Source organism: Macaca thibetana, chromosome 9 (assembly GCF_024542745.1).
Source record: "Macaca thibetana thibetana isolate TM-01 chromosome 9, ASM2454274v1, whole genome shotgun sequence".
In the NCBI taxonomy this organism is placed as follows: Eukaryota; Metazoa; Chordata; class Mammalia; order Primates; family Cercopithecidae; genus Macaca; species Macaca thibetana.
Genome location: NC_065586.1, coordinates 38,314,190 through 38,340,593, shown reverse-complemented (window position 1 = coordinate 38,340,593; position 26,404 = coordinate 38,314,190). Strand labels below are relative to the sequence as shown.

The 26,404-nt window shown below is 37.6% G+C and overlaps 1 protein-coding gene and 1 non-coding gene across 4 annotated transcripts in view; one reads left to right on the top strand and one right to left on the bottom strand.

The window, feature by feature from the left end:
* LOC126963099 (zinc finger protein 33B) overlaps positions 1 to 26,404 on the bottom strand; it is a 52,012-nt gene that overhangs the window by 8,427 nt on the left and 17,181 nt on the right. Inside the window, exon 5 of one of the 3 annotated variants that reach the window (XM_050805056.1) lies at positions 19,620 to 19,696. The exons of the other annotated variants lie outside the window; for them this stretch is intronic. Within the exon in view, the coding sequence (XP_050661013.1) occupies positions 19,620 to 19,696 (77 nt within the window). The remainder of the gene's footprint in view (positions 1 to 19,619; positions 19,697 to 26,404) is intronic. 3 annotated transcript variants of the gene reach the window in all.
* On the top strand, positions 10,163 to 10,268 carry LOC126963450 (U6 spliceosomal RNA). The gene has a single exon (XR_007729087.1). It is a non-coding gene; the product is annotated as a U6 spliceosomal RNA (small nuclear RNA).

Genomic DNA, 26,404 nt, shown 5'->3' with positions numbered 1-26,404 from the left:
TTCCAGAGATGAACGTAACTGCAAGTGCATATTTTTTGTATGTCATGGGTTTGGGGTGAAAAAAACAAAAACAAAAACCAGAAACAAAAGGCCTAGGCTAGTGGAAAAACAGAGGGAAATTTAACTACTTGAATGTACACATTTGGTTTCTAACGTAAGAAGAAGAATAGCAACTAGTTACATCTGCATTTCTCCATGCATCCCCCCAAGAACTATAAACATCAGCATAAGTGGAGCAAATAATATTATCTATAACAACCCATGACTTTAGCGTAACTAGGAGATGGAAAATATTACTAATTTCAAATATCACTAAGCAACAGATATTCAAATATAGCAAAAAGTGACAGTCCATGCCTACAAAGAGAATCAGCCAGAGACTGTGGTGATCACATGGAATAGAGGAGACAGACAGCCCAAAGAGGGTGAAACACAAAACTACTCCCAGAAAGGGAAAGTTTCACTATGAGTGGGAAAATACTCAGAAGATGTCTGAGTTCATGCAGATTAAAGCTCAGGCTACTGGGAAATCCAAGAGAAGAGACTTGGATTGTATGCAAACTAAAGAGGCAAAGGGTAATCAAACTCAGGAATGAAGTTGTAAAGAGGACACAGTAATCACAGAAAATAAGACTGTAATTCAAGTCTTATTAAAGACTTATTAAAGACATTCCTAATTAAGGAATCTGTGATGGACTAAACTGTGCCCCTCAAAAAATGTGTATGTTAAAACCCCAACCTCCAGTGTGACTATATTTGAAGATGGGGACTTTAAGGAGATTAACTAAGGTTAAATGAGGGCATAAGGGTAAGAAACTAATACAACGGCATTGGTGTCCTTATAAGAAGAGGGGGAAACTGGAAAGCACGCACACGAGCTCTCTTTCTCCCCCCACTCACCACCCCCAACCACTGGTCATATGCACAGAGAAAAGGCTGTGTGAGGGCACCAGAAGAAAATGCCATTTGCAAGCCAAGGAGTGAGACCTCACCAGAAACCAACTCTGCTGGCACCTTGACTTTAGACTTCCAGCCTCCACAACTGTGAGAAAATTTATTTAAGCTACCCAGTCTGTTGAATTTTGTTACAGCAGCCTGAGTAAACTAAAACAGAGCCAAAGGGGAAACTACATTTGACTGAAACTTGAATAAACAGCATTGTAAAGGAGAATGAAACAAGAAAAAAGAGAAGCAGCAATAATTTTAAAAGAGTAAGAAAAAAGAAAATGGGATCAGAAAGTAAGTTCTGGATAAAGTTGGTCTACAATTAAGTAAATAAAATTATAATATAGTATATATATTACAGTCCTTAAAGAAGAAAAAAGAAAACAATGGAATAAATCTAATATTAAAAAGTATAATCTAAGAAAACTGTTCAAAAATAAAAGACCTGATCCACATATTCAAAGGAACCATCATGAACCTGGGAAAACTGTTCAGCAACAGTTTTCTCTAAAACATATCTTAATAAAACTACTAGATGTTGAAATTGAAGAAAAAGTACTCTGGACAACAATGCCAGGTCTCAGCAAACTTTTACTTTGAGTCTTGAAATCAGGTAATACTATCCATACAACTCAGCTTTTATTTTTCGAAGTTTTAGTTATTCTGGTTCCCGTGTATTTCCACATAAGGTTTAGAATTATGTACTCAATTACTACAAGAAATCCTGCTAATTACTACATGGAATTATATTAAATCTATAAATCATTTTAACAACAAAACATGTCAGCAATATTGAGCTTTCTGATATAAGCAGGGAGTTCCTGTTTAGGTCTTCAATTTCTCTCTGCAGTGGATTGTTTCCAGTGTGGCCTTTCACATCTTTTGCCAGACATAGCTATTTAAAAAAAATGTTTGATACTATTGCAAATAGAACTTTCAAAAGTTTCAATTTCCAATTGATCATTGCTAATATATATAAGTAAAATTCATTTTTACATATTTTTCTCCTGCCACCTAGCTACACTTAATAATTCTAGTCATCTTTTTCCCATATCTTGGGAGACTCCATTAGATTTCCTACACAGATAATCATATCTTTTGTGAATAAAGACATTTCTACTTCTTTTCCACTCTAGTCTCCTTTCTTTTTCTTCCCTGGTTATACTAGGTAGTATATATTACACTATCAAGTATGAGTGGACATCCTTGTCATGTTCCTGATATTGAAACCATACCGTTTTTCACAATTATATACAATGTCAATTGTACATTTTCTATAGATGACTTTTATCAGATTAAAGAAAGTTATCTTCTATTCTTCATTTGAGAGCTTTAATTAGAAATGGATGCTAAATTTTGTCAAATGTTTTCTCTGCTTATATTGAAATGGTCATATGGGTTTGACTTTTTTCCTATATTTTTCTTTTTAATACAGGGCAGAGATGACTACATAATTGATGGGGCCAGTGGAAAATAAAAATGTGAGGTTACTCAGAATGTATAAAAAGAAGTATAGTAAAAAGTAAAATAAATTATGTTTTTTTCTTTTAATATATTTTATTACTTGTAAAATATAGGTATAATAGTAATACAAAATAACATAAATTTACAATCACAAAAAAGTTTTGTTGTAATAACTTTAAATAATACAATAATTACTAATAGTTTGTTAATATATCTTGACTGATCATAAGATTTTCTGGCACTCTTTTTGCAAATTCATTTATTAAGTCATCAAAATTTATATTTTTAGCAACTTCATTTTCAATATGTAATTGAAAGTAATATATATTCTTGGCAAATGCAAGATAAGTAATTTTTGCTATTTTTTATTTGAGAAGGTTGATTTTTTCAGCTGATGCAATCATTAGGGACCTGTTGGTTCTTTATACGTTGTGGCAATATGGGCTAAATTTCTGATTTCTGATACATTATTGTACAATAAAAGTTAAAAAAATACAAGTTTTGGTAAATATAGACAAAGACTGGAGTAGCAGCTCTCTGAAATTCTTCATGAATATTAGTTTTGTACAAAACTGAATTCAATTTTACATGTAAATGTATACAATGGCATTTTAATGTTTCCTCTGACATGTCCTACATCTTGTATAAGAAACGAAAAATGGCTTCATGATTTGCATATAATTGGAAACACCTGTTTATGCAGTGTATTGCTGTATTTTCAAATGCAAAAAAAGCCTATTTTTAAAACTGATTTGTTTCAACCAAAATTTTATACGAAAATAATGTTCTCTCCCATCAAATGAAATTCCTATTTCTAAGCCTGTGGATATTTGCTTTGCAATGTTGCAGCAGTTCTTAAGACCAGAGAATCTGCACTCCAAAGAATTCTAGTAACTGCCTAGTGTCCCTTAACACAATGTCCACAAGTATGCTTTTATTTTCTAATACTTTACTGACAATGATGACTGCCTGAAAGCTGGAGGTTACTGTCCCAGTACTCAGCCCAGAAAATTAGTATTTCCTAAGAATGTCAGAGGGACAGACTTAGGGGAGAGACAAGCAAGCCAGCCTCACACTGTGGGTCCTCCTCTTTGGGGTGCAACTGTTTGTGAGTTTGCTGCTGCTGCAACCAATGCAGACAAAGGTCATTGCCTTAGCCACCTACACACAATTCCAGGACACTCCCAGGCCATACTACACAGACCAACAGCTTAGTAGGGCACTGCCTCTCAAGTATCCTGTCTACTTGCACACATAGTCCAGTGTCCATCAAACTTCACATACAAATCACAAGTTCAAAAATAAAACTGTGAAGAACTTCAGGATGGCAACAGCAGGGCATTAAGCGAAGCACAGGATCCCTTCTTACAAGAGTGCAGCAACATGTGACTGCACAGGTTACCTAACCATGAAGTTGGCTTAGACACAGGGAATTACACTGACTGCTTTTCAAATGATGAAAAAGCCTGCCAGGGATTAACCACATTTGGTCATAAGGTATTAATAACCTTGTTATATACTACTGGTTTCCAATCCCTAGAGTTTTTGAATTTATGTTCATGAAGGACACAGGTCTACAGCTTTCTTTCCTTGCAATGTCTCTGTCTGGTTTTGTTATTAGGGCAATGCTGGACTCAAAGAATGATTTAGGAAGTACTCCCTCTTCTTGAATTTTCTGGAGAAGTCTGTATAGAATTGGTACTATTAATTGTTTGCTGGAATTCACTACTGAAGCATCTGGGGACCTTTGTGGAAAGGTTATCTATTTGTTTTGGAGTAAGCAGTAGTAGCTGTTTATTTGGAGTAAACTGTTCATTTCATCAAAATCGTCAAATTGATAACTTACAGGTATAGTATTCCTTCACTTCCTTCATAATATCTATAGAATTTCAGTGATACATCATTCTTATTTTTGATATTGATAACCTGTTCCACCTAGAAGTTTATCCATTTTATCAATCTTAATGAAACAGCTTTTGATTTCACTGATCTTCTCAATTGTTTTTCTGTTTTCACAGATTATATTGTTCTCCATTTTGTTTTTTGTTATTTCTTTTCTTCTACTACTATATGGATTTGTCTTCATTTCTACATTCTCAAAGTGCAAGTAGCTGAGACCATTGATTTAGACCTTTCTTCTTATTCAACACAAGTTAATCTTCATAATATGTTTAATATATATTACACATAATACATTATATCCCATATATGAGAGACTTCATATATGCATTTACATATTGTGGAAACTTCATATATGCATTTACAGATAGTGGATATATACGCACATAATACAAGCACACACAATGCTTATTTGTGTTGCATAAGAAAGATCTCAAATTAATGACTTCAGGTGCTTCCACCTTAAAAAGTTAGAAAAAAGTAAATTAAACTCAAAAATAAGTAGAAAAAAGGAGTAAGAATCAAAATGGAAAACAATGAAATCAATGAGTATTATATGTATTTTATATTTCCTATATCTAAATTTCTTACAAGTAAATTTCCCATAAATTCTGTTTTCATTAACCCAAAGTTCAAAATACTTTCTAATTTCCTCTTCTAACTCTTCTTTGAGGCATCCATTATGTAGAAGTATATTCAGTTTCCAACTATTAGGGAATTTTTAGATACTTCTGTTACTGATTTTTAATTTAACTAAATTTAAACCGCTTATGGTGGGAGAAAATATATGACTTCAATCCTTTTACATTTATTAAGGTTTGTTTTGTAATCAAGAATGTGATTTACCTTTGTAAATATATACATTCATCTGCCCTTGGAAAGAATGTATATTCCACTGTTTTATTTGGGGAGGAGGGTGCAGAAGACATTTTATAAATGTCAAGTTATTTAGGGTTAAGTCTATTATATCTTTGCTCCTTTTTCATTTCCTGTTTTATCAATTATTAAAAGGATGCTAAAACCTCTGATTGTAACTGTGGATCTATTTATCCTTCCACGTCTATCAGATTTTGCTTCAAATATTTTGCAAATCTGTAACTAACCTAAGTTTAGGATTGTTAAATCCTCTTGATAGACTGATCTCTATCAATAAGAAAAAAACTTTATCACTGGTATTCCTGGCTCTGAAAGCTACTTCATCTGGCTGTCAGAGCACTGCAGCCTTGTGAATAATTTTACCATTCTATATCTTTTCCCATTCTTTTTGTTTATCTATTTGTCTCTGAATCTAACATGTTGCCTTTATAGGCAGCATAACTGGATCTTATTTTTATTTATCTTATCCAGAAATCTCCGCCTTTAAATGGGGTGTTTTAGACCATTTATATTTTCTGTGATCATCAATGTTTATAAAACCTTTAGTCACTGTACTTTTCAGTAATAGTACATATATGAATCTTCCAATAGTATATACTTCCTTTTCATAGCCTTTTTAGGCTGTGATTGTCATATATTTTAAATATGTTATAAACCCCACAATACATTTGATGTTATTTTTGTATAAAGTCAGTATCTTTTAGAGATTTACATAAAGAAAAATATCTTGTATACATATCCAAGTAGTCAACATTTCCTGTTCTTCATCCCCCTGGGTAGATCCAGATTTCCATCAGACATCAGAACACTTCTTGTGGTGCAGGTCTGCTGGAGAGGAAATCTTTCAGCTTTGTTTATCTGGAACGTCCTTATTTCTTCACTGTTTCTTATAGCTATTTTTACCAAGTATACAACTCTACATTGAGTTTTTTTGCTTTTAAAACTAAAATTAATGTTCTACTATTTTCTCTGGTGCCTCATTTAAGGAGAAATCTGCTATCATCCTTACCTCTGTTCCTCCATAAAACATGTCCTTTATCTCTGGCTGCTTTGAGGATTTCATTTTAACACTGATTTAGAGCATTCTGGTTATGATTCATGAGGCTTGGTGTAGTTTTCTTCATGCCTCCTGTGCTCAGGGTTTGATGAGCTTCTTAGATTGGTAGGTTCCCATCACATTTGGAAATTTTTTAATCATTCTTAAAATATTGTTTTCTGTTCTTTTCCCACTTTCCTTTTAGAGACTCCAATTCCATGTGTGTTAGAGACTACTTGAAATTCTCCTAAAGCTCACAGGGGCTTGCTTTTATTTTTTGAGACAGAGTCTCATTTTGTTTCCAGGCTGGAGTGCAGCGGTGCAATCTCGGCTCACTGCAGCCTCCGCCTCCCATGTTCAAGTGATTCTCCTGCCTCAGCCTCCCGAGTAGCTGGGACTACAGGCACCTGCCACCATGCCCAGCTAATTCTTCTATTTTTAGTACAGATGGGGTTTTACCATGTTGGCCAAGATAGTCTCGATCTCTAGACCTCGTGATCGACCCGTCTTGGCCTCCCAAAGTTTGGGATTACAGGCATGAGCCACTGCACCCGGCACAAGGGCTTGCTTATTTTTCAAATATGCTTTTTCTCTGTTTCATTTGGATGGCTTCTATTACTCTGTGTTCAAGTTCACTAAACTTTTTCTTCGGTAATGTTTAAACTGCCATCAGTTTTTGCCCTATGTGTTACTCTTTTTTCAGAAGCGGGGAGACAAGGTCTCACTCCGTCACCCAGGCTGCAGTGCAGAAGTGCAATCTCGGCTCACTGAAACATCTACCTCTCAGGCTCAAATGATCCTCCCACCTCAGCCTCCCAAGTAGCTAGGACCACCACAGGCATGTACCACCACACCTAGCTAATTTTTTTGTTGTTGCATTTTTGCTACAGACGAGGTTTCACCATGTTGCCCAGGCTGGTCTCAAACTCCTGAGCTCAGGAGATCCACCTGCCTTGGCCTCCCAAAGTACAGGGATTACAGGTGTGAGACACCAAAGGCTGGCCATGTATTTTTCATCTCAAGCATTATAGTTTTCATTTCATTTCTAGAAATCTGATTTCTATCTTTTCTGTTATACTGAATTCTGATTTGGGTTCTTTTTTTAAATCTTCCGTGTCTCTACTTAAGTTTTAGAACATATAGAACCCAATTATAATACTGTTTTCAATGAACTTGTCAGTTAATTCTACTATCTATGGCAATTCTGAGTCCATTTCAATTTCCTGGTTAGTCTCTTTGAGAAAGCTCATGTTTTCTCATATGTCTGTAAGTCTGGTAATATTTCAATGGATGGAAGACTGAGAGTTTTACTTGGTTGGATGCTGGGTACTTTTGGCTTCCAATAAATATTTTTGTGCTTTGCTCTAGGATGCACTCAAGTCTCTTGGAAACAATGTGACACTTTCAGGTCTTGCTTTTATGATTTGTTAGGCAAATCTGAAGCAGTGCTCAGTTTGGGGAACATTACTCCTCACCACGGAGAAAAGACCTTTCTGAACACTCTACCCAATACTCTGAATTACGAATTTTTCCACTCTGGCTGGCAGGATCAGTCCTTTTCCAGGCCCTATGTGAGTACTGCGTACTGTTTCCTCTGATTCTTTTCAAAAGTTATTTCACTCATTTCCTCATATACATAAGCTGATTAGTACTTTGCTGAACATTCATGGAGGCCCCTTTACAGATCTCCAGACCTCTCTCTGTGTGCATCTATCTCTTGCAAGGCAACAGCACCTCTCAATCCCCACAGCTTCAAGTTCTAAGAAAGAACTGCCAAAAGGCCTTAAGCCAGCTTCCTCCACTACCCCAATTAAAATATCCAGCCCAGTCATGGCAGTCTGAGAAGAGTGGAGTACAATGCCCACCTAGCTCATTGAGAACAGATTCCAAAATAAACCAAGAATACCAGAGACTACTGCCCCAACCCAGATCCCTGATCATTAAGTACAGTGTCATCCATCAGAGAAAAGCAAAACACTGCTGTAGCCTCCAGATCCCAAATAATGGAGCAGGACTTTCACCTAGGGCCAGCTGTCAGGACAGGACAGAGAGTTCCAAAACTCTCCTCCAGAAAACTCACTTTGTTCAGAACAGAGTGTGGGTGAGTGCAAGCCTGAGGTCACCCTCAAAAAGGATGGAAATTCAATGATAACCAATTAAGAAGAGGGTGGCAGTTCTATGACAGAAACAAGCTAAACTACAGACCAACTGAAAGTTTACTGGAGACAGCAAGGGAAAGAGATGGCTAAGAAGAGACATCCAGGGTAATTAGATGTGTTCCTATCTACCAGAGACACTCACACAAATGCATACACAGATTCTCCACAGTAATGATTTTTAAATTTATGTTTTCTAGGAGGTGACTTTCAGAATGGCAACATAAAAAGCAAACTCAAAGCCTCAAAGACAACCCTCTAGAAAGAACCCAAATTTAACAAGAGCAATCTAAGAGCAACATATGGTCCAGGACAGTGTTGAAAACAATAGAGCAACACGTCAACAATCAGTAGAGGCTATCAGCAAAGTGTAACACCAACAGACGCAGACAGGCTAACACAGCCATCACAGAAAGAGACACTCAAAGAGAGCACTGTTAACACCACTGCCATCCTAAAGGCAGTGTGCATTTCGAAGGCAGAGCCCTCTGACAAGCAACATCAGTGAGAACCCAATGGGAGTGAAAAAGCTTCTCTCAAATAGTACAGTCAAGTCACCTAATAAGAAACAACAACAAGCCTAGAGAGAATAGAAAAACCACTATCTAGAGAAAGCACAAAGTATTCTCTAAAATGTCTATTCTTCAACAAAAAAATTACAAGACATACAAACAAACGGGAGACTGTCACCTATATACAGGAAAAACAGTAGGCAATAGCAACTGCCCTTGAGAAGATCTGGATATCAGACTTAGCTGACCTCAAAGCAGCTATTATAAATATGTTCAGGCCAGGCACAGTGGCTCACACCTGTAATCCCAGTACTTTGGGAGGTCGAGGCAGGTAGGTCACCTGAGGTCAGGAGTTCAAGACCAACCTGGCCAACATGGTGAAACCCTGTCTCTACTAAAAATACAAAAATTAGCTGGGTGTGGTGGCAGGCACTTATAATCCCAGTTACTCTGGAGGCTGAGGTAAGACAATGGCTTGAACCTGGGAGGCAGAGGTTGCAGTGAGCTGAGATCATGCCTCTGAACTCCAGCCTGGGAGACAGAGCGAGACCACATCAAAATAAAAAATAAAAATAAAAATGAAAACAAATATGCTCACAAAGAAACACTACTCAGAAAAGGGAGGTATGATGATGCCTCATCAAACAGAAAAATATCAGTAAGAAGACAGAAAAGAATACAATGAAAATTCTGGATTCAAATATTATAACTGCAATGGAAAACTCACTAGAATGACTCACCAAAAGATTGGGCTGGGCGGGGTAGCTCACGCATGTAATCCCAGCACTTTGGGAGGCCGAGGCAGGCAAATCACCTGAGGTCAGGAGTTCGAGACCAGCCTAACCAACATGGTGAAACCCCGTCTCTACTAAAAATACAAAAAAATTGAGCATGGTAGCTCACGTGCCTGTAATCCCAGCTACTCTGGAGGCTGAGGCAAGAGAATTGCTTGAACCCAGGAGGCGGAGGTTATAGTGAGCCAAGATAGTGCCACTGCACTGCAGCCTGGGCAAAAAGGGCAAAACTTCATCTCAAAAAAGAAAAAAATAGAAAAAAAAGGTTGTAGCTGGCAAAATAATCAGTAAACTTGAAGATGGCTCAATAGAGATTAAGTAATCTAAAGAACAGAGAGAAATAAGAGTGATGAAAAATGAAGAAGCCCTCAAAAAAATGAGGAACACCATTAACTACACCAATATATTCATAACAGAAGTACCAGAAGGAGTGGAGAAATAATCAAGTAGCAGAAAAAATATTCAAACAAATGAATGGCTATGCTCACTTTGTAACACATATACTAAAACTGGAACAACACCAAGAAGATTAGCACAGCAGCTACACAAGAATGACACACAAGTTCGTGAAGTTTTCCATTATTTAAAAAAAAAAAAAAAAAAAACGCCAAAAACTTGCAAATCTGTTGACGAAGAGAAAATCTTGAAAGCATCAAGAGAAATACAATTCCTCACATGCAAGGGAATGTCCTAAGATTTACATATGGCTTCTCATCAGAGGCAGTAGAGGCCAGAAGGAGGCAGGATGACATATTCAGTGTACTGAAAAAAAATTTTTTTTGATAACCTGTCCCCTAAAATAGCAGAACTATTTGCAAAACGGAGGGTGAAAATTTAAAATCCTCAAATTAAAAAACAAATAGAAACCAAAAAAACCTGAGAATCCACTGCTAGTAGACTAACCATAAAAGAAAGAAAAGAAGTTCTTTAGGGTGAAAACAAGTGAGTCCAAACACTAGTTCAAATCCACAATTATTGTGGGGAAAGGCAATGATACGAGAGAGTAAAAAAGGCACATTTTTCTTTCTTTTCTTACCCAATTTAATAAGCAAATATGTATAAGTCAATGTTTATAACTGCATTGTTGGACCTATAACATATATAAATGCAATATATTTAACAATAAGGCAGGCCAGGCACGGTGGCTCACGCCAGTAATCCCAATACTTTGGGAGGCTGAAGCAGGAGATCAGTTAAGCCCAGGAGTTCAAGATCAGCTTAGGCAACATACTGAGACCCCATCTCTAAAAAATAAAATTCGTTTAATTAGCCGGGCATAGTGGCACACACGTATAGTCTCAGCTACTCAGGAGGCTGAGGTGGGAGTATTGTTTGAGTCCAGGAGGCTGAGGCTGCAATGAGCTGCGATCCTACCACTATACTCTAGCCTCACAATGACTCAGAGAGACTCTGTTTCAAAAATAAATAAATACATTTATAAACAAGGAAACAAATAATAAAGCAAAAAAAAAAAAAAAGAATAAAGCAAAAAAATAAACAGAGTGGCTGGGTGTGGTGGCTCACGCCTGTAATCTCAGCACTTTAGGAGGCCCAGGTAGGCAGATCACCTGTGGTCAGGAGTTAAGAGACCAGACCGGCTAACATGGCAAAACCACGTCTCTACTGAAAACACAAAAATTAGCTGGGTGTGTTGGCGCATGCCCGTAATCCCAGCTACTCGGGAGGCTGAGACAGGAGAATCACTTGAACCCAGTAGACGGAGGTTACAGTGAGCCCAGATCATGCCACTGCACTCCAGTCTGGCCGACAAAGCGAGACTCCATCTCGGGGAAAAAAAAAAAAGACAGAGGAACAAATCTGTGCTAGAGTAAGGAAATTACCCTAGATGATAACTCAGAATCCACACAAACAAATGAATTAAAGCAGAAATGATGAATAAAGAGGTTAGTATAACAAACTCTAAGAATAGATACTCCCTATCTTTCTTTCAGCTTCTTTAAAAGGCATCAACACATGAACACAGGGAAGGGAACAACACACACTGGGGCCTGTTGAAGGGTTGGGGGCGAGGGGAGGAAACTTAAGAGGATGGGTCAACCACCATGGCACACATATATCTACGCAACAAACCTCCACGTTCTGCACATGTATCACAGAACTTAAAGTTAAAAAAGAAAAAAAAAAAAAAGACATCAAATGACATAAAGTAACAATTACAGGTTGAGTATCCTTTATCTGAAATGCTTGGCATCAAAAGTGTTTCTGACTTTGGATTTTTTCCAAATTTTGGAATGTTTACATTATACTTACTGGTTGAGCTTCCCAAATCCAGAAATCTAAAATCTGAATTACTCCAACAAGCATTTCCTTTGAGCTTGTTGAGCATGCTGGCACTCAGTTTCAGATTTTGGAGCATTTGAGATTTTCGGATTTGGGATGCTCAGCCTGTATAACAATATATTGTTGGATTTTAAATATACATGTACTACATATAAAAATAACAAATGGAGAAGATGAAATAGAGCTATGTATAAGTACTGTTTCTGTATTTTACTAGAGTTAAGGTAGTAGAAATCTGAAGTAGATTTTGATAAGGTAAGATTTATTAGGTAAGTTCTAGAGCAACCACTACGTAAATAAATTTTCAAAGGGACACAGTAATTTTAAAAATTAAAACGTTATACTAAAATATATTCATTTCATGTTGTGTACACATAAACATACAGAGTGGAACGAGAGACACTGGAGACTTGGAGGGGTGGGGAGGAGGGTGAAGGATAAGAAATTACTTGATGGCTGCAATGTATACTATTCTGTTGATGGCCACACTAAAAGCCCAGACTTCACCTCTATGTGACATGTCTGGGTAACAAAACTGCACTTGTACTCTCAAAACCTATAAAAATAATAAAATAAAATATACTCATGTCATGTAAAAGAAAGTAGAAGTAAAAGGAATTAAGTATCAAAAAAGTACAAGACCGAAAACAAAAATGGCAGAAGTAAATCCAACTACAGATGCTCCTTGACTTACAATCAAGTTACATCCTGATAATAGTCAAATTAGTTGAAAATACTGTTTTTCCACTTAAAATGGGAATACATTCTAGTAAAGTTAGAAAAAATATAAGTTGAACCTTCGTAAATACTGAACATACAAAGGGGTTTCAACCCAATAAACTCATTGAAAAGTTAAAAAAAATCATAAGTCAAACCACTGTAAGTCAGGAACCATCTGTATAGCAATAACAACAGGAAAAAGGGAATGATTTGAAAATCCAATCAAAAAGTAATAATTCTCAGGTTGTCGAAAGTGTGAAAATCCAAACATGTGCTGTCTATAAGAGACTGAAAATTTGAAAACAGAAAAAGATATATCAGGCACATGGCACCTATAAGGCTGGAGTAGCTATCCTAATATCACACAAAATACACTTCAATACAAAAATTTTACTAGGGATAAAGAGGGGAATTTTATTAATATAACAATAAAAGGGTCAATCAATAAAGAAGACATAACAATTCTAAGCATATGTACTACTAACAGAGCCTCAAAGCATATGTAGCAAAAACTGACAGAAATTAAAAGAAAAAATACACAAGTCTACGATACTAACTGCAAACTGTAATACCCCATTTTCAATAATAGTTAGGACAACTGGGCACAATATAAACACGGAAACAGAAAATATAGACGACACTCTAAAGCAAACCAGATCTATGAGATGTAGACAGAACATTCCACTCAAAAACAATGGAATAAAGTATTCTTCAAAAGTACACATGAAACATTCCGCAGAATAAATTTAAAACGATTCTCTGACCACAGTGGAAATTACAAATCAGTAAGACAAAGGAATTGTGAGACTGCACAAATGTGCACAAATTATATAACACATTCCAAAGTTAAAAAAAAAAAAGAGTCAAGCAATAAGAAGGGAAATTTTAAAAAATGCTTTGAGATAAAAATGAAGACATACTCAAGCTTATGGAGCACAGATAAAGTAATGCTTAGAGAGAGATTTGTATCTGTAATAACCATATTAAAAAAGATCTCAAATCAATAATTTTCCACCTTAAAACACTGGATAGGAGCAGCAATACAAACCCAAAGCAAGCAGAAGGCAGGAAAGCATAAAGATTATAGAGTAAAAATTAATGAATTAGAGAACAGAAAAACAATAGCTGATTCCTGGAAAAGATCAACAAAATATACAAACCTCTAACTAGACTGACATTGAAAAAAAAAAAAAAGAAGATTCAGATTACTAAACGTAGAGATTAACGATGTATTTATTACTAGTACTCTTACAGAACTAAAAACAATTACAAAGAATGATAGGAACAATGTATGCCAACAAATTAACTTCAACAAAATGGAAACATCCATAAAACAAAAACGACTAAAACCAACTCAAGAAGAAAAAGAAAAATCTGAAATGACCTATGCAAGTAAAAAGAGTGAAGTTGTAAATTTAAAACTCCCCATTACAGGTGGGATGCAGTGGCTCATGCCTGTAATCCTACCACTTTGGGAGGCCAAGGCAGGCGGATCATTTGAACTCAGGAGTTTGAGACCAGTCCAGGCAACATGGTGAAACTCCATCTCTCCAAAAAAACATACAAAAATTTAGCTGGGTGTGGTGGCATATGCCTGTAGTCCCAGCTACTTGGGAGGCTGAGGTGGGAAAATTGCCTGAGCCTGGGAAGTCAGGCTGCAGTGAGCCATGACTGCACCACTGTACTGCAGCCTGGGCAATATAGTGAGACCCTGTCTCAAGACAAAATACAGACAAGAAAACTTCCCACTACAAAAACAAAAACAAAACACAGATCCATATGGGTTCAATGGAGAATTTTATCAAACATTTAAAAAGAATTATCAATTACTCAAAAACTCCAAAAAAAGAAGAAGAAACACTTGCCAGCTCATTCTATGATCCCAATACTACACTGGTACCAAAATCAGACATGAAAAAAACTACAGATCCATGTGTCATGATTACAGACCTATAAATCATCAACAAAATACTAGCAAATTTCGTATAATAGTATATAAAAAGGATCACATAGAGTGATCAAGTGGGATTTATCCTAGTAATGAAAGTTTGGTTTATCATTTGAAAGTCAATTAATACACATTAAGTAGAAAAGAAACAATAACCACGTGATCATCTCGGTATCGAGAAAAAGCATTTAACCCAAACCAATGCCCATCTTCTCTATAAAAACTATCAGCAAACCAGGAATAGAGTTAAACTTCCTCAGCCTGATTAAAGGCATCTACAAAAAGTCCACCACTAACATCACACTAAATAATGAAAGGTACAATGATTTTACTCTAAGAACAAAAAAAAGACAAGAATGTCCTCTTGCTGGTTACACATCACACAGGAGATTCTAGTCAAGAAAAGCAAGGAGAATGGGAATTCAGATTGAAAAAAAAAAAAAGTGAAACTATCTGTATTTGCAGTTGACTCCCCGTGCATATAGAAAATCTTAAAGAATCTACTAAAACAATATTAAAACTAATAAAAGAGTTCAACAATGTTGCAGGGTGCAAGTTCACTAACAACAAACAAATCATAAATGAAATTTTAAACAGAATTCTGGCGGGGCATAATGGCTCAAGCCTGTAATCCCAGCACTTTGGGATGCCGAGGTGGGTGGATCACCTGACGTCAGGTGGTTGAGACCAGCCTGGCCAACATGGTGAAACCCCATCTCTACTAAAAATACAAAAAAAGTTAGCCAGGCATGGTGGCATGTGCCTATAGTCCCAGCTACTTGGGAGGATGAGACAGCAGAATCGCTTGAATCCCAGAAGCAGAGGTTACAGTGAGCCGAGATAGTGACAATGAACTCCACCCTGGGCAATAAGAGCAAAACACTGCCTCAAAAAATAAACAAACAAACAAACAAACAAATAAATTCCATTTACAATAGCATCAAAAAGAATAAAATACTTATAACTGTAATCAAAGAAACACAGAGCTTATAGTCTGAAAACCACAAAACAATGATGGAAGAAATTAAAGACAGTCTAAGTAAATGGAAAGGCACTGAAGAGTGTTCATACGGTTAAGATGGCAATAACTGCCAAATTAATATCTAAATTCAACACAATCCCTACCAAAATCCCATCTGCCTCTTTGAAGAAACTAACAAGCTGGTCTAAAATTTCATGTGGAAATTTAGGGAACTGAATATAATCACAACTATCTTAAAAAAAAAAATAGAAAGTTAGAAGACATACACTTCTCAATTTGAAAATTTGCTACAAAATTACAATAATCAAGATGGTATGATACTGGCATAGAGGTAAATGTGAAATAAAATTGAGAATTCATAAATAACCACTACTATATATTATGTTCAGTTAGTTTTCAACAATGATGCCAAGACAAGACAATTTAATGTTGAAAAATCACCTTTTCGGCTGGGCGTGGTAGCTCATGCCTGAATCCTAGCATGTTGGGAGGCTGAGGCGGGCAGATCACAAGGTCAGGAGTTTGAGACCAGCCTGGCCAATATGGTGAAACTCCATCTCTACTAAAAATACAAAAAAATTGGCCAAGCGTGGTGGTGCATGCCTGTAATCCCAGCTACTCAGGAGGCAGAGGCAGGAGAATTGCTTGAACCTAGAGGACGGAGGTTGCAGTGAGCCAAGATCACGCCACTGTACTCTAGCCTGGGCAACAGAGTGACATTTTGTCTCAAAAAAAAAAAAGAAAAAAGAAAAATCACCTTTTCAAGACATGATGCTGAGACAACTGAATATTTGTATGCAAAACAATCAAAATTATTCCTTTCCTCACACCATATACAAAAACTAATTGAAAATGGATCACAGGTCTACATTTAAAAGCCATTACTTAAAGAAAATACAGGAGTGGATCTTCATGCCCTGGGGATAGACAAAGCCCTTTTAGATAACATACCAAAAATACAAGCAACAGAAGAAAAAACAAATTAGACTTCATGGAATGAAAACTTATTTTTCTATCAAGTACAAAGACAATAAAATGACAACCCACAAATGGGAGAAAAACATTGGCTAATAACATATGTAATTAGCGACTGGTACACAGAGTATGTAAAAAACTCTTACAACTCAACAATAAAAGGACAAATAACACGACTACATAAAGAAAAAAGGAACCGATTTTTCTATATTAAGCTTCTATCCTTCAACTTTGCTATAAAGACTTAATAGTTTTGAGAGTTCTTTAGAATTTCCTCCTTAGGCAATCATGGCGGCATGAACAAAGTTAGTTTTATTTCTTCCTTGTCCATCTGTATGCCTCTTATTTTGTTGTCTTATGGCATTACCTACAATTTCCAATGAGATGTTGAGTAAGAGTAAGGAAACGGGACATCTTGTTTCCTTATCTTAGGGAGAAAGTACCCAGTGTCTCACCATTATGATCTTAGTAATAATTTTTTTGTAGATTTTTTTTTTATTCAGTTGAGGAAGTTCCTCTCTATTCCTATTGTGTTCAGTTTTATCGTGAATGGGTGTTGGATTTTATCAAATGCTTCTTGTCCATCAATTGACATGATATGGTTTTCTTCTGTAGCCTGTTGATGTGGCAGGTTACATAAATTGATTTTTTTGTTTGTTTGTTTGAGACAGTCTTGCTCTGTTGACCAAGCTGAAATGCAGTGGTGCAATCTCAGCTCACTGCCACCTCTGCATTCCAGGTTCTAAGCAATTCTGCCTCAGCCTTCAGAGGAGCTGGGAATACAGGCACATTCTACCACGACCAACTTATTTGGTATTTTTAGTAGAGACAGGGTTTTACCACATTGGCCAGGCTGGTCTCCAACTCCTCACGTCAGGTGATCAATCCGCCTCAGCATCCCAAAGTGCTGGGATTACAGGCGTAAGCCACTGTACCTGGCCACATTAATTGATTTTCAAACTGTGATCAGCCTTGAGTGGTCATGGCATCAAATTATTATTATTATTATTTTTTTTTTTTTTTTGAGACGGAGTCTCGCTCTGTCGCCCAGGCTGGAGTGCAGTGGCCGGATCTCAGCTCACTGCAAGCTCCGCCTCCCGGGTTCACGCCATTCTCCTGCCTCAGCCTCCCGAGTAGCTGGGACTACAGGCGCCCGCCACCGCGCCCGGCTAGTTTTTTTTTTTTGTATTTTTTAGTAGAGACGGGGTTTCACCGTGTTAGCCAGGATGGTCTCGATCTCCTGACCTCGTGATCCACCCGTCTCGGCCTCCCAAAGTGCTGGGATTACAGGCTTGAGCCACCGCACCCGGCCAAATTATTTTTATACAATGTTGGATTCTATTTGGATTTTTGCATCTATATTCATAAGGGATATTAGCGTGTGGTTTTTCTTCTTTGCAAGGTCTTCATATGCTTTTAGGGTAAGAGAAAAAACAACCTTTTAAAAAAGTGTTAGGAAGATTCCCTTTGCATCTCTTTTCTCAAAGACACTGTGGGGAACTGGTATATTTCTTCCTTAAATGTTGCCCAGAAATCACCAATGAAACCAAAAAAGTCTGATAATTTATTTTCTTTCTTTCTTTTCTTCCTTTTCTGAAAGCTTTATGGATTCAATTTATTTTACTGATATTGGTCTGTTTGAATGGTTTATTTATTCTATGTAAGTCTTGGTAGTTCGTGTATTTCAAGGAATTACCCATTTCACCTAAGTCATGGGTTCAGGAGAAGCCAGGAATAAAGGCATCCTGTACCAAAACTATCTAATTGCATTACAAACGCAAAAAAATAGTATCAATGAAGGAACCCCTTCAATGCAGGAGGAAGTCTTGAGCTTAATTACTTCGGAAAGAGATAGAAGTCTGTGAGACTAAAGGCAAATCTACACATAAGTACTGTATTTTAGTTGACAAAATTTTAAAATTATTTTCCACGTGGGTATGATTAACAATTCTGACAGTGCTATACACGTATACAGGGAAAGAATAATGACAGTAAATGGAATGCCAGGCATAGTGGCTCACATCTTTAATCCCAGCACTTTGGGAGGCCGAAGTAGGTGAATTACCTAAGATCAGGAGTTCTAGACCAGCCTGTCAAACATGGCAAAATTCCATCTCTACTAAAAACACAAAAATTGGCTGGGCATGGTGGTAAGCACCTGTAGCCCCAGCCACTTCGGAAGCGGAAGCAGGAGAAATACTTGAACTCAGGAGGTGGAGGTTGCCGTGAGCTGAGATCACACCACTGCACTCCAACCTGGGTGACAGAGTGAGACTCCACCTCAAAAAAAAAAAAAAAAAAAAAAGAAAGAAAGTAAATGGATGATGGATGGTTAGAGCCAGATTTCTTACTGTTGGATATGGTAATTTACAGTGAAGCAAGGGAAGAAAGTTAGAATGATCCATGTGGTAATGAAGAGTTGAAGGTATAAGTATAAACAATGTTTAGCTTAAGAGAGATACAGATGGTTACATGTAGAACTATTTATAAGTAAGTATATTACATGGATTATACATATGCATATTTCCCTGTTCTGTCAGCTGAGATGGCCACACCCTAGCACACCATTAGCCCCTATCTTGGTTTCTAACACCATTCTCAAATAATAGGAACCAGGGTTACATGAAGAAATGGTGGCTGATTTCAGAAAGGGAATATATAAGATGAGCCTGGACCATCTTGTAGTGAAAGAAAGAAAGTGCTCTAAAAAACAACAGCAACAAAATTCATAAATCTCCACTTCTTATGTGTGAGTTGTGCAGAGTAACATTGTTCCAATGTGTACAATATGGAAAATAGGAAAAAGATGTAACTTTATAGCGGACAAACTGTATGTTTGCCGAGACATTTAAGGCCAACATCAAAAGTCATAAAACATGGTGACAGTATGCATGCTTGATATGTGACAAAAAAGGTACTTTACCACTGTGGCCTTTTTCCCCAAAACCTATAATCCCAGTCTTATCTTGAGAGAAACATAAGACATTCCAATAAACGGGATTTATATATACCTCACCAGGACTCCTCCAAACTGTCAAGGTCATCCAAAACAAGGAAAGTCTGGGAAACCACCATAGCCAAGAGGAGCCTAAAGAGACATAACAACTAAATGTAATATGGTGCCCTGGAAAGGATCCTGGAACAAAGAAGGACATTAGGTAAAAATCAGCAGACCCTAAATAAAAATACAGACTTTAGTCAATAATCATGTACCAATGTTGTTTCAACAGCTGTTGCAAACGTACCATCCTAATATATTAGTAACAGCAGAAACTGGGTAAATGGCAATTCTCTCTACTATCTCCCCAATTTTTCTGTAAGTCATGAAATAAAGTAAATGTTTTAAATAGACAAAGGAGATACATAAATAGCCAACAAGTATGTAAAAAGATGTTCAACATCAGGCCGGGAGCAGCGGCTCACACCTGTAATCCCAGCACTTTGGGAGGCCAAGGCAGGTGGATCACGAGGTCAGGAGTTCAAAACCAGCCTGGCCAACATGGTGAAACCCCATCTCTCCCAAAAATACAAAAATTAGCTGGGCGTGATGGTGGGCACCTGTAATCCCAGCTACTCAGGAGGCTGAGGCAGAGAACTGCTTGAACCCAGGAGACAGAGGTTGCAGTGAGCCGAGATTGCACCACTACACTCCAGCCTGGGCGACACAGCGAGACTCCATCTCAAAAAGAAAAAAAAAAAAAAAGATGTTCAACATCATTAGCCATTGAGAAATGCAAAAAACCACAATGAGATACTTCTTTACAACTACTGGATTGGTATAATAAATAATAATAATATTAATATAAAGTGTTGGCAAACTGGAGAAACTGGAAAATTCATGTATTGCTGGCAGGATTGTAAAGTATTGTGGCTGCTATGAGAAAAAATCGGGTAGTTCCCAAGAAAGCTAAACACAGAGATACTGTATAACCAGCACTCTACTTCTAGGTATATATCTGAAATGAATGAAAATACATGTCCATGTGAAAACGTATACATGAACACTTACAGCAGAATTATTCATAATAGTCAAAAAGTAGAACTAAAACCAAATGTCCATCCACTGACAAATGGATACATAAAATGTAGTATATCCATACACCATGTTATATGGCCATAAAAAACAAATGAAATATTGATACATGCTACAACATGGATGAACCTTGAATATGTTATGCTAAGAAAAAGAAGCCAGGCAGAAAAGGTCACAGACAGTTCCATTTTTATGAAACATCCAGATTAGGCAAATCCACAAAGACAGAAAATTCAATTTTGGTTGCCAAGGGCTACAGGAAAGGGGAAAGAGAAAGTAATTGCTAATGGATATTGGCTTTGTTTCAGGGATGATGACAATGTTCTAAGAAACACTGTCGGCTGGGCGTGGTGCCTCACGCCTATAAGCCCAGCACTTTGGGAGGCCTATGCAGGCAGATCACTTGAGGTCAGGAGTTCCACACCAGCCTGGCCAACATGGTGAAACCCCATCTCTACTAAAAATACAAACAATTAGCTAGGCATAGTGCTGCATGCCTGCAATCCCAGCTATTTGGGAGGCTGAGGCAGGAGAATTGCTTGAACCCAGGAGGTGGAAGTTGCTGTGAGCCGAGATCGCACCACTGCACTCCAGCCTGAGTGACAGAGTAAGATTCTGTCTCAAAAAAACAGTTGTCGCCCAGGCGTGGTGGCTCACGCCTGTAATCTCAGCACTTTGGGAGGCTGAGGTGCATGGATAACCTGAGGTCAGGAGTTTGAGACCAGCCTGGCCGACATGGTGAAAATATAAAATCAGCTGGGTGTGGTGGCATGTGCGTGTAATCCCAGCTACTCAGGAGGCTGTCTAATCCCAGCTACTCAGGAGGCTGAGGCAGGAGAAATGGCTTAAACCTGGGAGGCAGAGGTTGCAGTGAGCTGAGACCACACCACTGCACTCCAGCCTGGGCAACAAAGCAAGACTCCATCTCAAAAAAAGTTAAAAAAAAAATTGTCAGGAAGTTTGCATAATCCTGCAAATACCCTAACAATGATTGATTTATACACGTAAAACTGGTGGAGTACAGTATGTGATTATATCTCATATAATTCTCAAAAAAATTGTTTCTTATATACTTGTTTCGTGGTGTGTAAATAACACACAACTGATATTATGCATTGTTCTTACAGCCAACCACTTCACTAAACTAACTGATTTTAGTAATTTAAATCACTTCTGTGTAACATTTACTTTTGCTTGTACAGATAATCAAATCGTCTGCACACAAAATGAGAATTTGACTTCCCAACCTTTATATTATTTTTTTCTTGTCTGTGTAATGGACAGTAGATCCTATATGAGATTCAGTAAAACTGCTGATAGAGGAGATCCAGCATCTCTCATATAGAAAGTGTGCTGTGATTTTTCAACAAATAGTGTACAAAATGTTTTTGGCCATTACCTTTATTTTATTTTATTTTACTTTTTGAGATGGAGTCTTGCTCTGTCGCCAGGATAGAGCACAGCGGTGCTATCTCGGCTCACTGCAACCTCCATCTCCAGGGTTCAAGCAATTCTCCTGCCTCAGCCTCCCGAGTAGCTGGAACTACAGGCGCGTACCATCACGCCCGGCTAAATTTTTTGTATTTTAGCAGAGACGGGGTTTCACCATGTTGGCCAGGATGGTCTCCATCTCCTTACCTCGTGATCTGCCCACGTCAGCCTCCCAAAGTGGTGGGATTACAGGCGTGAGCCACCACACCCAGCCTATTACCTTTATTAAAGATTAAGAAGCTGAATTATTTATAGTTGGTAGGCAATTTACAAAACTTTTTATTTGAAGACAATTCTTTTTTATTTTTGAGGCAAGGTCTCACTGTGTCACCCAGGCTGGCGTGAAATGGTGTCATCACAGCTTACTGCAGCCTTGACCTCCTGGGCTCAAGCGATCCTCCCACCTGAGCCTCCCAAGTAGCTGGGACCACAGGCACACACCACCACACCTGGCTAATGTCTTTACTTTTTGTAGAGATGGGGTTTCACCATGTTGCCCAGGTTGGTCTCAAACTCCGGAGTTCAAGTGATCCACCCACCTTGGCCTCCCAAAGTGCTGAGATTACAGGCATGTGCCACCGCACCCAGCCTGGACACAATTCTTAAATTGATATGCAGCTCGAAGAAATAATGAGAAGATTCTGTATATCCCTCACACAGTTTTCTCCATGGTAACAATTTGCAGAACTACAGTTCAATATCAGCCAAGAACTGACATTAATTCATTCAATCAACTTTATTCAGACTTCGCAAGTTTCACATGCATTAAATGTATATATCTAGTTCTATAAATTTTGCCACACGTATAGATTTTTGTGAAAATCACAAAATTGGTGATACAGAACAGTCCCATCACAAGGATCCCACACATGGTAGCTACCGCTATCTCCCACCCTTTCTGCCTTCCTAACACTGGCAACCACAAATCTGTTCCCCATCTCTATGCTGTCATTCAAAACTGTTACACAAATAAAATCATGAGGTATTATGATAAACAGCCTAACTGCATTTGTGATAATTGGTTGCTAATAGATTTCAAATCCCACCCATCTCCCCTATTACCCTACATTTGGGCAAGCCAATAAAAAAGCCTAGGTGGTCCCTCCGTCAACGCCAGTAGGAAACTCAAACCAAACAAACTCCATCCTTTCTGTGTGCGCTCACCCCAGCCCAAATTCCTAATGACAAGCAGCCATTCTTTCTCCCTTCTTTTTCAATCCACATTTAGACCTGCTTAGGAGCCTTCTCTGGTCTCCCTAGAAACCTGTCTCTATAAGTGATAAACTTTATTATACTCTTGATATCATTACCAGTTTTGATATCTAAACCAAACATGGGGGGTAGGAGGGTTCATCCCAACTCTATGGGATGGACCAGAACAAATATGTAAATTTTTGAGATTGGGTTTTTTTAAAACTCAGCTTAATCTCTTGAGATTCATCCATAAGGTTACATGTATTGGTCATTCATTCCATTTTAATACCAGGTAATACTTCATGGTATGGACACACCACACATTATTTATCATTCAAAAACATCTGGATTATTCAGGTTTGGGCTATTACCCATAAAACTGCTATGAAATTTTTTTGATGGAACATAAGTTTTTATTTCTCAAGGATAAATGTCTAACAGTGCAACTAGTGGTTCACATGCTAAGTTTGTTTTTAGTTTTAAATGGAACTGACAAAACTATTTTCTAGAATGACTGTAGCATTTTACATACCATCAAAAATGTACGAACAATTCAATTTCTCTAAATCTTCACCAGCACTTGTATTATCACTTTTATAAGGCAGGTCAAATAAGAGCATGATAAAAACATCTCTCATTATGACAAGTCTGGCTATAAACCTCTTTGCATTTATCCTCCTATGAGTTTGTTGAGCTTCTTGGATGAATATATTAGTGTTCTTCAACAAAATGTGGGTGTTTCTGCGAATTCTTCAAAAAACTTTTCTTTCCCTTTCCGTTCTCTCATATTGATACTCCCATTTGTATATGCTGGTGCAACTAATGATATCTATTTCCTAAGGTTTTGTTCATTTTTCATTATTTTACTGGCTTTTCCTCAAATTACACAATATACATTGATCTGCACCAAACAATCCGGTTTCTGCCAATTTAAATGGCAGTTATTACTGTGTTGCCTGTTGATAGTCCCGTGCATGGGTCACATTTTTCCTATTTCTTTGCATATCTCATTTTGTTGTTGTTCTTGAACGGACAACAGGTCCACTCAGTTAACAATGTTGAGTGACATAATCAAATGGTGGAGTACACAGCTCCAACCTGTCTCCCCACAGAAACACCAAAAACCAAGAACTACAAAAACCAACCTTGTTAGAACTCTGGAAGACAATTAAAGGTTTACAGTAACCAAGTGAATGCTAAATCAGGAAAAAGGCAACCTCAAATGGTGGCAAAGTTTTGTGGCATTTTTACTTTACAAGAGAGCCTCATTAATATTATGAGCTGATATCTCCTCAGAGATCAATTAAAGCCCTGAAGACAGATGGATGACATATATAAATTGCTGAAAGAAAACAACTATCATCTGAGAATTCTCTAGCTAGTAAAACTATCCTTCAAAATGAAAGAGAAATGAAGATAATCCCAGATCAACAAATGCTGAGAGTTTGATGTTACTAGGCCTGCTATACAGGAAACACTAAAGGGAGTCTTTCAAGATGAAATAAAAAGAAATTAGATTCAAATCTGGATGAAAAAATAAAGATTTCCAATAAGGTTAACTATATAGAAAAATATAAAAGCCAGAGTCATTGTATGTTTGCTTTGTAACTCCATTTTTTTTACTTCCTGCAGGACTTAAAAGATAAATGGATAAGAACTAAATATAAATTTACATTATGGGCACATAATGTATAAAGACATAATCTGTGACAACAACATAAAGGGGATGAGAAAGGTGCTAGGTAGAAGCAAGTTTTTCATATGATATTGAAGTTAGAAGGGAATCAATTTAAACTAGATTGTCACGAACATGAAAGTAATCCCCATGGTTAATTACAAAGACAATATCTAAAAAATATACACAGAAGGAAATGAGAAGGGAATAAATATAAAAATCAGGCCAGGCATGGTCTCATGCCTATAATCCCAGCACTTTGGAAGGCCGAGAGGGGTGGATCACATGAGCCCAGGAGTTCAAGACAAGCCTGGCCAACATGGCAAAACTCCATCTCTACTAAAGACACAAATATTAGCTGGGTGTGGTAGCACGTGCCTGTAGTCCCAGCTATTTGGAAGGCTGAGGCATGAGAATTGCTTGAACCCAGGAGGAGGAGGCTGCAGTGAGCCAAGATCATAACACTGCACTCCGGCCTGGGCAACAGAGCAAGACTTTGGTCTTGGAAAAAAAAAAAAAAAATGAAACATAAAGAAGGTAGTAATAAAGGGAATATGGGACCAAAAAAGGTATATAACATACAGAAAACAAAAATGCAATATGGCAGAAGTGCTTCCTTGTCAGTGATTACTTTAAATAATTGACTGAACTCACCAATCAGAAGGCAGAGACTGGCAGAATGGATTTGATTTGATTTTTTTTTTTTTTTAAAGACAGGGTCTTGTTCTGTCACCCAGGCTGGAGTGCAGTGGCACAAACATGACTTACTGCAGCCTTGACTTCCTGGGCTCAAGGGATTCTCCTGCCTCAGCCTCCCAAGCAGCTGGAACCACAAGTGCACACCACCACACCCAACCTTTTTTTTTTTTTTTTTATAGAAAGAGTCTCACTTTGTAGACCAGGCTAGCCTCCAACCCCTGGTCTCAAGAGATTCTCCCAAAGTGCTGGGATTACAGCTGTGAACCACCTAGCTTCAGAACAGATTTTTTAAAAACATGATCAAACTACATGTTGTCCAAAACAAACTGACTTTAAATCCAAAGACACAAATAAATTAAAACTGAAAGGCTGATAAAAGATATTCCAAGAAAATAGCCACCAAAAGAGAACTGGGGTGGCTATACTAATTACACCCAAAACTGATTAAGTCATAAGCTGTTACAAGAGACAAGGAAGGATACTTTATAGGATATAAAAATTGTAACTACATATGTACCAAGCAGCATCTAGAAATATGTAAAGCAAACACTGACAGAATGCAAGGGAGAAACTGACAGTTCTTACAGTTAATAGTTTTAGACTGAGGCTGGGCATAGCAGATAGCACCTGTAATCCCTGAGGTTTGGGAGGCCAAGTTGGATCACTTGATGCCAGGAGTCCAAGACCAGCATGAGCAACATAGT